The following is a 13,955-nucleotide window of genomic DNA, read 5'->3' on the forward strand; positions in this document are numbered from 1 at the left end:
CTTTTCCATAAAGATCTCCTCCCAGTAACTTTAGTAAACCCATAGACAAAAGAACACATAAACACATCTTTATTCCCAGTACTTTAATAGCACAATGAATAACCTGCTCATTATATTCCACAACAGTCAAATCAACCACTCTAGGATCCCACCCCACCATAATTCTCACCCAACTACCACATCTATCAGCATTAGAAAACCAATTCCATCTTCTACTTATTTTCAGCCCGACATTAAGAATATTATCACATCCCACCCTAGTTTCAACCAAACCACAAACATTAACTTTGTTATCTTTTAAAAGCCTTCTAACTTCTGACTGTCTTTCATTTAACCCAAGACCTCGCACATTCCAAGCCATAATCTGAATCTTCATTGTAAACTGACACCATTTATAGAGCTACTCAAGACATGAGCATCCCATCAGTAACACTGTCCCATCATCTTTCATAGCCACGGCCATCTCATCACCTTCAGACTCAACCTCACAAGAATCCACCACTTTTTGAAACATAAGTTTATCCCACTGTTCAAAAAATAACTTTTTCTGACCAATATTCCATTTCAACATTGTATCGTTTGCAGGACAGATCTTATTAAGAACATAATGAGCCACTTCATTAAATTGCTCCTCATTCATTTTGAAATAACCAGACTTCGTATTTACCTTTGTTTCAATTTTACCATCCAAGCTATCATTCTTTCCCTGAACCACATTCTCATTTCCCCCAATATTAATTGTCTTCAAAACTCTCTCCTGCATATTCACATCATTAACCACATTCTTCCCCTTATCAACATTTATAACTTTACTCTGCACATTACCTTTATTCATCCCTCCAATCTCTTCCTTCATCTCCCCCCCCCCATATTCTCTTTCCCCAAAACTTCAAATCTATTCTCAACTTTAACAATATTCTCCCCACTAATACCACCCTTCTTAGCATTACCCGCTCCTTGAGATTTGACTCTATATTCCTGCTTCACCACATTTCCTACCCCACCCTTTCTTATACCTGTACTACTCTTCACATGCTCACCTTTAGGACCACTCTTTTGACTTATACTCTCCCCTTTATCATTTTTTACCCCAGAAGTACTAGCCCCTCCACTATTCACTCTACCACTACTCCCAGCATTACCCATTTTATTTCCTCCCCCTTGAACCCTCTTATACATATTACCTTTCCCCTGCATGTATCCCTATTTGTTATCCATCGGTTTGATAACTTTGTTATTCTTTCCCACAACTTGATAACCATCAGAATCCACACCGAAACCGGAAGAGTTTGATCTCCAGCCTTTTTAATTTCATTCAGTAACTTCATTGCCTTAATACTGAACTCATCCTCAGACAAAATTCTCTTAGTACATGCTTCAAAATCATGTCGAAAAACTTTACATACCGAACATTTTTTAACTTTTATCTGATAAGCCACCCTTACCTCTTTAATAAACGCCGGATTCCCATCATCTTCAGGATAATACGCTTTAACAAACTCAGGCAAAACATTATCAGCACCCACTTCCACCAACACTCTCGCAAACCCAGGAGGCCCTTCTTTTAACCCACATCTTTCAGTAGTAATCTTATCAAATAGGATAGGCTTTCCAATACAACTAAGCATGCTACATATACTTTCAGAATTCCACAATTCCAACGACAAGTTAGGAATTGTAACCCATAAAGGAATCACCGACGGCTCTATTTTCTCCAAACAAATACCCGCCTCCCATTTCTTAATACAAAGAGGAATGTCATTCACCAACCAAGGTCCCTTTTCAACAGCATTAATCATTCCCACCTTGTTTCTGAACTTGAAAAAGAATATCCCATTGTTGTTAGTCGAAATGTCCATTATCCCAAACTTCTTCCACATCTTATACAAATGATATCTCACCATACCAATTGGCAGATCTTTCCCCACAAAATACCCATACAAATATGCACTATATACTTTTTTGGCTTCAGCAAGTTTCTCAGGTTTAATCACAGCCACCTTATCACCATTGTCTAAAACATTAGGGGGTAGAACTGAACCTTCTCAGTCATCACATTCCTTGACTCACCTACAGTAGCTGCATAGGATAAAGTATCTTTTTCCTTCTCACTCCCCTTAACAGCACTTCTGGATGCCGTAAATACAACATTATCCTTCAGCTTGACAGAATTCAAAAACGACTTCACAAAAGGCCCCAAACTATTGATAAAAGGCAAATCAACTTTAGAAATACGATACGGGCTAATTATGAAAAAAATCACAAAAGCTATATATGAACAAAATCACAAAAGCTAACCAAGCCCTCCACTCTACTTCTCAAGCCACCACGACTTTACATACCTAAAGCCGAACCACAACATCTTCGACCAACCATTCCCCCTGCTATCGACAACCGCTCGGACGACACCCGGGGTCGACGAGCAGGTTCCAACGCCGCTGGAATGAGTCCAATCGGAGTTCGTTTGAGTCAGTTCCCCACTATTCCCCACTTTTTTAGTGTTCCCCAATGAACCTCCCACTATATATATATATATATATACATATATATATATATATATATATACATATATATATATATCAAAGATCCGTTAGGAACCACCCTTTATTGCGAGAACCGCGAGAACCAATGTGAACACAACCAAAAATGCCTAAAAATAGCTAAAAAACACACAATTTTTTTTTAATATTTTTTATAAAAAAATCGCTACTTTTAGTAGCCAAAGAAAATTTTTAATTTTTTTTTGCTACTAAAAGTAGCGATTTTAACATAAAAAATATGAAAAAAAATAGATTTTTTTTTTTTTTTTTAGGTTTTTTGAGGGTTTAGTTTTTAGCATTTTAGCTTGGGGGGGGGGGGGGGGGCGGGGGTTAGGTTTTTGGGGGGTGGGGGGTAGGGTGGGGTTAGGTTTTTTTTTTTAGGTTTTTTGGGGGTTTTAGTTTTTAGCATTTAGCTTGGGGGGGGGGTTTGGGGGGGGGGGGGGGGGGGGGGTTGGGGGGAGGTGGGGGGTTTAGGTTTTTTTTTTTGGGAGGGGGTGGGGGTTAGGTTTTTTTAGGTTTTGTTTAGCTATTTTAGGTTGTGTTCACATTGGTTCTCGCGGTTCTCGCAATAAAGGTGGTTCTCGCATGAACCTTACCCTATAACACCATATAACACCATATACCACTATGTAACACCATATATATATATATATATATATATATATATATATATATATATATATATATATAGGGTAGGGATAGTGTACATTAATTCAGAAGTGTGAGAAGTGTATTATAACACTATATAACACCATATAAACACCGTATAACACTATGTAACACCATATAACACCATATACCACTATGTAACACTATATAACACTATATAACAATATATAACACTATACATCTATCATAGACATGCTATCAGACAAAATATAGTGTTATATTTGTTATATAGTGCTACATAGTATTATATGATGTTACATAGTGTTATACGGTGTTTATATGGTGTTATATAGTGTTATATATAGTGTTATAATACACTTCTCACACTTCTGGATGCAGGATCCTCTACCTCTATATATATATATATATATATATATATATTAACACTTTAAAAATGTAATAAAAATATAATAATACTTACCAACAATTGGGCGTTTTGACGTAGCAACCCACGCCTTGGCTAATGCCCCGTCCTCCATTTTTAACCAAGGTTGTGGTTTCGATTTCGAAGTTTGGTTAGCACTTCCACGAATCGGTTGCTTATTTTTTTTCCCATTTGGAAGTTTGGGGTTGTGTTTCGGGCACAAATTGTTCAACCTTGTCTTCTACCGGCTTAGACGATCCAACCGGTGGTCGTGATGATTGTGGTTGTGGTTAAAATTGCGTGTTAAACCGGTTTCACATCAGCATTTGTTACATTTCATTCATTTGAGTGGAAGCATTGGGGGGTTGTTGGAAACCCGCATTGGGATGCCGACCACTCGGGATCGAGTGTTGGAGTGTAGGAGGGTACCAAGAAAAGGTTTGGAATCGGGTTTGGATTCAGGTTGTTTGGATTGTATGGATCCATGGCAAAAGTTGGAAAGGTTTTTAAGAAAATAGTGGAGATTTTATAAAAGAAAGAGAGAGTTTTGTGGAGATTATGTTGAAAATGGTGAAAATTTGTTATTATTTATAAAGAATTAAATAATCTACTTTTTACAGAAAATAGCCATTTATAGTTTATAGCGGCTAGTTTTTGAAAAGTAGACCCGTCGAAATCGTCGAGGAGGGGACGGGGAGGACGGGGCGAGGCCGAAGGGGGCAGTGTGGACAGTCCTAGCCAACCCTCGACGACCTGTCGCCGTCCCCCACACTGCTTGGTCTTAGAGGATGGTGATTCATGGAGATGAGAAGGCCCTTGGAAACATAAAAAGTCTGGAGAATTAAATGAATTTTGAGAATTATTTTGTTTATTGTTTTTATGGTTATTTATTTAGTATTTAAGGTAAAATGTTTATAATACCCTTATGTGAGGCTCACTTGGTCATATTCAACAATGAAAATTAACTGAGTTAGTGCTAAAAAACATAACGTGCAATGGTTTGTAAACATTGAGTACAGTTTTTTTGTAATTTTTTAAGGTAAATGGTATACTTTGCAATCCGATGTGAACATAAAGGACGATTTTTGTAATTTACTCTTGTATGAAAGAAAACTTTAAAAAAAATTGTACATAGATAATTCAAGGTACGAATCATATAAATAAAATAAGATCTAACATAAACTAATATTTACATTAAAAACCATATATGAGGGAAAATGTAATGTTGTTAGGTGATCGTGAACCGTATATTACTAATATGTAGAGACATAAAATGTACATTTATACAATATGAAACGGGTTCGGGAGAAAATGCTCAAAAGTGTGAGAACGGTGAGAACGCATCCTGGCCCAACACGTGTCCCGCGGCATAAAGAAGCGCGGAGGGGCTTTTTTTTTTCTTTTCATTTTTCTTTTATTTTCACAACGCAATATAATATTTTCTTGCGTCTAAGCTTTTTTTTGGCGTTAATTGTATTTATTAAACTTTTTGGCGTTTAATTAAATGTTTTTGTGTCACATATATAATTTTTTGGCGCGATATCGTTTTTTGGTTAATTTTTTTGGCGTTTTGTATAATAATTCACTACGAGTAATTAATATTTGCATAAGATTAAAATAAGTCCAATTTTTCTTTTTGGCGTTTATTGAATTCTTTGGCGTTTTAATACCCTTTACAAGGTGCTTTTCCAGTAGCTGTTCTCCCAGTTTTCATTCTACTAGCATTTTGGTGTTTGTAGTTTTTGACGTTTTATAGAATAATGTATTTTATTTATAGAGAATTAGAAAACAAAACAACATATAACTTGAAATCAATACAATATAAAATGAAAACAAAAATAACTAAAAATGGTAATCTAACTTTTCTTTCCAATCTTCAATGTCATCAGCCTCTTCCTTCTTGAATTTGTTTTTGGCGTTTTGAACTTTTTTTGAATAATTTAGCTAGATGCCAACATTCCTTCATAAACCCTGTATTTTTCAGAAGAAGCTGCTTAGTGGCATCCTGTTTTTTGGTGTAATATTCTTATTTGGTGGGATGTCATTAAAGAACAACTCTTGCTTGATGCTATTTGTAATAATGGAGTCCCAAATAGCGTTTTATAGTTGTGTTGAACCCTTTCTTCCATGCATATAATCATCATGAACAAAGCTCACATGATGGCATATCACTGTCATCAGTCTCTTTTTCTTGAATATTTGTCCATCTCATTCAGCAAAATATTATTGAGTTAACCCCCTCAGAAAAAGGATCTATTTTAGTGAAAGCTTTGCCATCTGTGGCGTTTTAAAGAGAGGATATGACATTTTTTGTGTTTTCCTGGGTGTGATTAATTTCATTGTGTATAGACCCTTCTCTTATAGGAGTTTTTTGGCGCGTAGTTTAGGCGGGACTTTTTATTGTAATAAATGATAGTAATAAAGTAACTGTCTTTTCAGTTACTGTTTTTGTATTTACTGTGTTGATCAGCTTTTATCAGTTTTATAGGTTATAGACGTCTCATCTTCTAAGTTTGGCGGTTTTTTTAAATGGCCTTATGCAGACCAACATGACAAAATACAATACCGGAGTAAATAAAATATTAAGCAGGAAAAATATTTTTTGATATTTTTGTCGTTTTGTTAGGGTTAACCATTTTTAATATTATTTTGGCGTTTTGCTAATAAAGATATAAATATATCATTTAATTATCTTAAAAAAAGAAGAAGATTACATAGAAGAAAAAAAAAAGAGGAAAAAAAATTAAAATCCTCCGTTAAAAGGTACTTTATCCGAATAGTATCCATCACTTGTGTCATCTTCTTCCTCCTCGGAGTCTTCATCTTGATCTTCATCCATGTCATCACATTCACCTTCATCAGCTTCTTGTTCCTGAAGATTCTGAAGCCTCCACCTGAACATGTCTTGCATTAACTCCAATTTTGAGTCTATTTTTGTGTTGGTACAAGTGGCGTTATGCAATTCTTCCATGAAACCCAGTCGCTGCTTTGTCATGATGTTCTCTAGCCAGTAGACTTCCTGCTCTCCGCTGTCGTATGTAACCGTCACCATGTCTGTTTCATCATCAAAATGCCATGATGTCATGACAGGGTCAGGCTTCACATCTCCTTTGATTGGTCAAATTTGCTGGTTAATGCTTTCATACAAACTGCTATGTTTTACGTTTGTTTACATAATGATGTTTTTGGCGCGTAATGTAGGAGGGAATTTCTTCTAATAAATGTTAATAACTGAAATTCAGTTATTTGTGTTGTTTCATCTTCCTGTAATATTCAACGCGTTTTATTACTAATTTTTGGCCTTTTTTTAATGGTGTTTTATTTTTTTGTGTGGCGTTTTGAATATGAGGGGTTAAAGACCCTGTTGGGATTGAACCCTACCAGAGGAACAGATAATTAGAGCCAAAACTGGATCAGGTCAGTAGATCCAGAATAAGCAGATGTTATGCATACAAGTCTCTCCCCTTGAAAGTGGTTTCAACATCTGCTGACCTCCTATCTACTGAACATACAAACTGCTGACCTACAACTGCTGATCTAGTCAAAGACTGATGAAGAACTAAAGCCCTGCTGCCCAATCTACTGCCTTGAGTCAAGCACTGCTGATCATGACAAGTACTGCTGGGTTCACAGCAGTGGAAGGATGCAGCAGTAGTTTTGTTTACTTTATGTAATGTATTGTAATATCAGTAGTTTGCATAGCAGAGGCTGTATAGATCAGAGGTTAGAGTTTGTTAGGAGGTTAGATGTCACTTTCATGGTGACGTCAGCTTAGATGCTTCAGTAGTTTGCTCATGCCTATAAATAGAATAGTGCTCTGTACTGTTCTATTAGCTCTTTCACCATTTCCTTCCTGCACGAACAAATATTGTGAGCTCAGGCAGAGGGGGAGTTTGTATTCATTCATGCATTGAAATCGTTATTGAAATAAATTCAATCTTTCGGTTCTTTGTTGAAAATGTTTGATTAAAGCAATTTTCCTGTTTGATTGTGTACAAAGTTTGTTTCCATTATAATTCTGTTGCACAACTCATTCATCTTCATCTTTATTCAAACGTAAAACACAATCAAAACCAAAATCAGATCCTAACAATTGGTATCAGAGCTTGGACAGTCAAATTTGATTTAACAATCAGTTTGACATAAATAGTTCAGCTCGCAATCATTGATACTGATAGTTTGTTCGTTTTGTTGAAAAACAGAGCAAGGTTTAATCACCATCAAAGTTGATTAATCAGTGCCTGTAAAATAACCAGGATGACGTCACAATCGCAAGATGATAAGAATAACATTGGCTCTCTTTTCAAACCACCTATGCTTAAACGTAATGAATACAACATCTGGGAGAGAAGGATAGGTCACATCCTTGCTCAACAGAATACTGGATGTTGGAGGTCTGTTTTTTTGGTCCCCATGTTCCTATGGTGCCAAGTGCTGAGGATACAAAGAAGTTCGTACCTAAACCAACTGAAAACTATACTGAAACTGATTTTCAAAAGTTCGAACTCGATGCCAAAGCATTTAGCATCGTAGCATCTGCATTACCCAATGAAATCTATGCTGGGCTGTTACATTGTAACAGTGCCAAAGAATTGTGGGATGCATTGAAGGAACAATTTGGGGGGACAGAAGAGGTTATTGAAAACAACAGGGAAATTCTGAATCAGCAGTATGAAACATTTTGTCACATCAAGGGTGAATCATTAGCCCAACAGTTTGAACGTTTTAGCTGTCTCATTAGTGAACTAAGGCTTGTTAAAGTTACATTTCCAAATGCAACTCAAAATAGCAGGTTTCTTAGATCACTACCTGAAAAATGGGACACAATTGCTTTTGTCACTAGAAATTCAGCTGAGTTCAAAGATCTGACCCTGACCCAACTTCATGGTAGACTCCTGACCTATGAATGGGAGATAAACCAGAAAAGGAAGTTGCAAGAGTCTGGTAAAGTTGCTGATGATTATTCATTTGGCAGCACAGCTCTTTTTGGTCAGATGGAATCTGGTAGCAGTAGTAAGGATCAGAGTTATGATCATTTTATAGACATAACTGCTGGTGGAAATTTTAACAACTCTGATTCTCACTCTGCAAATTATGCTTTCACTGCAAACTGTGAAAACCAGATGTCAGATAACTTGTGCTTTGAACTCAATGATTTGCAACATTTTGATCCCACTGACTTAGAAGAGACGGACATTTTGCATCAATTGGCTTTGCTTAGTGTTAGAACAAGCAAATTCTACAAAAGAACAGGGAGAAAATTCCCAGGGCTTCATGGGAATTTAAGGGTGGGGTTGGATAAGTCAAAAATTAAGTGTTACAAATGTAATAGGCTAGGTCATTTTGCTAGGGAACAGGAGTCAAACCACGGGTCCAATAATTACTCATCCTAGCTCAAACCCTAGACCACAACAACAAAACACTGTGCACTATACCCAATATACCCCTGCAGCACATGTTAACACTGCTCACTATGCTGCAACCCCTGTGCCTATGCATTATGTTCAAACCACTGTTCCACAAATTTAGTATGTTCAAGCCCCTGTTCCTCAGGCACATGTGCAACCTGTTGCACCTAAACAAGCTGCTCCAACAGCAGCACAACCAGATCAGCAAAGCTTTTTCACACAAGGCTTTGTTGATTGGAGCAGCATGCCTGATGAACTTGGTGATGAAAATTTTGCCCTCTATGCTTCTAATGATACTTTTGATGATGAATTTTGTTTGATGACATTAGAGTCAATACCAGAAAGGGTAGAAACTGAAGGTGAACAGCTAAGTGCTGAAACAGTGGATGAAGTTGCTGAAGCAGTGGTTACTGCAGTTGCTGGTGAACTACTGCTGGGAGAAAATTTAGAAACCCTGATTGAACCCCTGTCTGACTGTCACACCCCCAAAAATCCAGACGCGGAGTATCACCGCTTGGGAGCGTGACTGACCAGGATCAAGCCACCAATCATATAGAACAATGTAAGTAGTAAAAGTAAATGTAATTAAACCAAACCAATCCATATGAAAGGTGTTCCAAAACATAAATATAATAACAACGTTTAGCGGATGCATAATTGTAAAAGCCCAACATAAATAAAGTATGTAATGTTATAATGTTTAATCAAGCAATCACGATCCTTGTCTACAACGACCGCGCCTCCCTATGCAGGCTCCATGAATACCTAACGACATGCAAGGCATGTAACAGGGAGTCAACAACTAGTTGAGCGAGTTCAAAGTAAGTAAGTTCGTAATAGTAAGTCTTTTTCGTAACATGTGGCTCTACTAGGCCGATAGTATGTTCTATTGGTGGGTGCGTCCCATGTTTGCATATACACTAGACTATTCGTAACCATAAGTGTTCTTCTTAACCCGAGAACAGTAGTACATACAAGCTTTACGTAGGTTTTACGTAAGTGTCCTTCTGTACCCGAGGACAGTGGTACGCGTGGGGTTTACGTAGGTTTTACGTAAGTGTCCTTCCTGACTCCGGAAGATAGTAGCATGTGTGAGTTTACGTAGGTTTTACGTAAGTGTCCTTCCTGACTCCGGAAGACAGTATTATGTACTTGTTTACGTAGGTTTTACGTAAGTGTCCTGCTTAACCCGAGGACCATGGTAGATAGTCTAGTAACCGTGTAAGTACGAGAAATTGTTCAATTCCATCATTCAACCCATTCCCAATCCCCGGGAATCCCATGCCTTGGTAAAGAGTGTGAACTCACCTTGGTTTGCTCGGTATGTTATTGCTTCTAGTATTAATAAATAGTTAGGCCCGTTACACACGACCTAAGGTACATTGCACATAAACTTAATATAAGTGTTTACATTCAATTAAGGTTTACAAGTCCTTGATGTCTAAACAGTTGTGATTCGTGTGATAATCGTGTACAGAATAATGTGACACAGATTATTCATACATACAGTATCACACAGTCATATACAGTAGCATACAGTAGCATGTTGTAATGTACAGAACATACAGTAGGCTCTAACACTAGTGTTTACAAGTAAACTCTCATACATCACTATGTAAAGTTCGGATTACCTATATCATATGAAATTCGGACCACCATCAAAGCATAAAAACTCAGACAAGGCATCAAGCATAAGAATTCGGACAAGGTTATCAAGCATAAAAGTCGGACAAGAGAGCAATACACAAAAACTCGGACCCAAGTGCTTCATAAGTTCGGACCATGTTTCCCTTGATAAAAGTCGGACCCCTTTAACCCCTTACACAAATTCGGACCCCCTTGCATTGTACAAAACTCAGACATCCCCTTGTGTTAAACAAAATTCGGACACCTTGTCCCTTGTATAAAATTCGGACACCTTGTCCCTTGTATAAAATTCGGACCCCTATATCTCATTAAAAGTCGGACAAGATCACCAAAACATAAAACTCGGACTATGTTACCCTTGACAAAAGTCGGACTCCCTTTTATACATTCAAAAAGTCGGACAACACTAATACAAGTAAAAAGTCGGACAAGCATTTTTATAGTAAAGCTCGGACAAGGTATCATCACATCATCAACAGATAAACCAACCCTAATCATCATAATCGACATAACTAACCATCAATTCATTCACCCATATAAAAAATTACATATTCCTTAATTATTCACATGAAATCATGGGTACAGTAGCCGACAACATGTAGTGATACTTATCTAATAGCACACATATAAATCAAGTAGCAAACTGAAGAGTTATTTGTTGTGAAACTGTAATTGGACCTCACTTTTTATTTCAAGTCTCAATATTTATAGACAACATCCTGACAATCCACGTGATTAACATAAACCCTATCCATCCTTCAATATAGCATTCAAGGACATGCCTATATACACCACATCAACCGAACCTTGACCGAGACCATAACACACCCAATCATAATCTCAGTTTATAAGAATTCCTACTAAAACAATTAATCTAAATCACAACATGATTACATAACGGTTTATAATCACTATATAGCAATCATCTAATATGCGTAACAACAATTCGAGAGGATAAACTAACCAAGAGACTAGCAACGTAGCAACGGTTACCAAAGAGCTAGAACTTGCCGTCGGGTTCAAAGGTAGTGAGAGAGAAAGAGGAAGTGTGATTAGGGTTTTGTCAGTTATCAAATACACGCACAGATTAAAACAAATCCTATATTCATTCGATACTGGGCCAAAGCCCACTTTTGTTTTCGATGAACACCATGGTGGACGAAAACACTCTCTAGTGTTTTCATGAGAAGAGTGTTTTCGGCTAGGAGGGTTGATTTGTGAGTTCCATGTTTGTTATTATTATTAACATACATGCTCATATTGCACAACAATATATAAAACACACTTAATGCACACCATATATATCATATCAATCAAACACGGTTTAGCATATTACAAATGCGTACAGTTGTGAAACAAACAAGTCGTGCCAACAAACAATCTAAACAATTAACGTGAAATAAATGAGAAAATGGAATCTTGGAAACTCGAGTTGTCACATTATCCCCAACTTGAAAGAAATTTCGTCCTGAAATTTAGCATGCGGTTACTGAGGAAGCTAGGTAAGTTGCATCGTTTACTGGTTTTCCTGGGGTGTCACATCATCCCCCCGTTGATTTGGAATTTCGTCCCGAAATTCTGTAGTAGCTTCAGCCTCAGTAGCGGTTGCACGGTTTTCGAATAACTGGGGATACTTGAGTTTCATTTAGTCTTCTCGTTCCCAGGTGAACTCTGGGCCACGACGGGAGTTCCAACGAACTCGAACAAGAGGTATTCTAGTATGCTTGAGGACTTTAACATCCCGGTCTGTGATTTCTACTGGTTCCTCGACGAACTGCAACCGCTCGTCGATAGTGAGTTCCTTCAAAGGAACTATGAGGGTCTCGTCTGACAGACACTTCTTCAGATTCAACACGTGGAAAACATTGTGAACTGCACCGAGTTCAGCTGGTAGGTTCAGTTTGTAGGCCATCTTGCCTATTTTCTCGATGATTTCGAACGGTCCAACATACCGCGGATTGATCCTGCCTCGTTTACCAAAACGAACCACACCCTTCCAGAGTAAGACTTTAAGTAGCACTCGATCCCCAACTTGGAACTTGATCGGTTTCCTGCGCTTATCAGCGTAACTTTTCTGACGGTCGCGAGCTGCCGCCATGCGTTGCCGTATCTGTGCAATTCGTTCAGTAGCATCAACTACAAGTTCTGGACATGTGATTTGACTATCCCCCACCTCTGCCCAACAGAGAGGTGACCAGCATTTACGTCCGTACAATGCCTCGAATGGAGCGGCTTGAATGCTGGTGTGGTAACTGTTATTGTACGAAAACTCCACTAGAGGGAGGTGCTTTTCCCAGCTGTTGCCAAAATCGATAACACATGCCCGAAGCATGTCTTCTAAGGTTTGAATCGTGCGCTCAGACTGCCCATCCGTCTGAGGGCGATAAGCTGTGCTCATGACTAATCGAGAGCCAAAAGATTCGTGCATTGCTTACCATAGTTCTGAAGTGAATCGTGCATCCCGATCCGAAATAATAGAGATTGGCACTCCGTGCCTCGAAACAACTTCTTTCAAGTAGACGTCTACTAAGGTAGAGAACTTATCCTTTTCCTTAATAGCCAGGAAATGAGCAGACTTTGTGAGTCGATCTACAATCACCCAAATGGTATCATTCCCACGCTGGGATCTAGGCAGGCCAGTAACGAAATCCATGGAAATTTCCTCCTATTTCCACTGCGGTATCTTGGGTTGCTGAAGTAGGCCTGATGGTTTCTGATATTCAACTTTGACCCTTGCACAGGTCAAACATTTGCTGACGTACATTGCGATGAGGGCTTTCATGCTTGGCCACCAATACGTAGTTTTAAGATCGTGGTACATCTTATCCGAACCTGGATGTACCGAGTAGCGTGACTTGTGTGCTTCATCCATCACAAGTTCTTGTAAACCGCCATATAGTGGGACCCAAATACGCCCCGTTACATAGTAGGCGTCGTCTTCCTTTTGTTCCAAACGTTGCCTTGAACTGCGTAAGGCTTCAGCCTTGACATTTTCTGGTTTCAATGCTTCTATCTGAGCATCTCGTAGCTGAGTAGGAAGACTGGACTGGATAGTGAGCTGCAAGGCTCGTACACGCCTAGGTGAAGTATCTTTTCGACTGAGGGCATCAGCCACAACATTGGCTTTGCCTGGATAGTATTTGATGGCACATTCATAATCGTTCAGTAGTTCAACCCATCGCCGCTGACGCATGTTCAATTCCTTCTGCTTGAAGATATGCTCGAGGCTCCTGTGATCGGTGTAAATAGTGCACTTGGTACCGTACAGGTAGTGTCGCCATATCTTAAGCGCAAAAACAACAGCTCCCAGCTCAAATCGTGCGTCGT

General features: G+C 38.4%; 1 protein-coding gene across 1 annotated transcript; it reads right to left on the reverse strand.

The window, feature by feature from the left end:
• Positions 1–852: 852 nt before the first annotated feature.
• On the reverse strand, positions 853–2,362 carry LOC118480179. Its single transcript, XM_035974894.1, has 4 exons — positions 2,343–2,362; positions 2,071–2,243; positions 1,275–2,014; positions 853–1,191 (listed from the first exon to the last, which is right to left on the reverse strand). The coding sequence occupies exons 1-4, from the start codon at positions 2,360–2,362 to the stop codon at positions 853–855; spliced, it is 1,272 nt and encodes a 423-aa protein (XP_035830787.1).
• Between the last annotated feature and the right edge of the window lie 11,593 nt (positions 2,363–13,955).

The sequence above is a fragment of the Helianthus annuus genome, chromosome 7 (genome assembly GCF_002127325.2).
Source record: "Helianthus annuus cultivar XRQ/B chromosome 7, HanXRQr2.0-SUNRISE, whole genome shotgun sequence".
In the NCBI taxonomy this organism is placed as follows: Eukaryota; Viridiplantae; Streptophyta; class Magnoliopsida; order Asterales; family Asteraceae; genus Helianthus; species Helianthus annuus.

What these genes read in the sequence shown, in the direction of transcription:
- LOC118480179 (XM_035974894.1), bottom strand. Translation starts at nt 2,362, where the DNA reads ATGTTGTGGTTCGGCTTTAG. An exon ending in ATGTTGTGGTTCGGCTTTAG is followed by an intron (nt 2,244 to 2,342) that starts GTATGTAAAGTC and finishes TTTCATAATTAG; the next exon opens with CCCGTATCGTATTTCTAAAG. An exon ending in ATCAAACTCTTCCGGTTTCG is followed by an intron (nt 1,192 to 1,274) that starts GTGTGGATTCTG and finishes GGATACATGCAG; the next exon opens with GGGAAAGGTAATATGTATAA.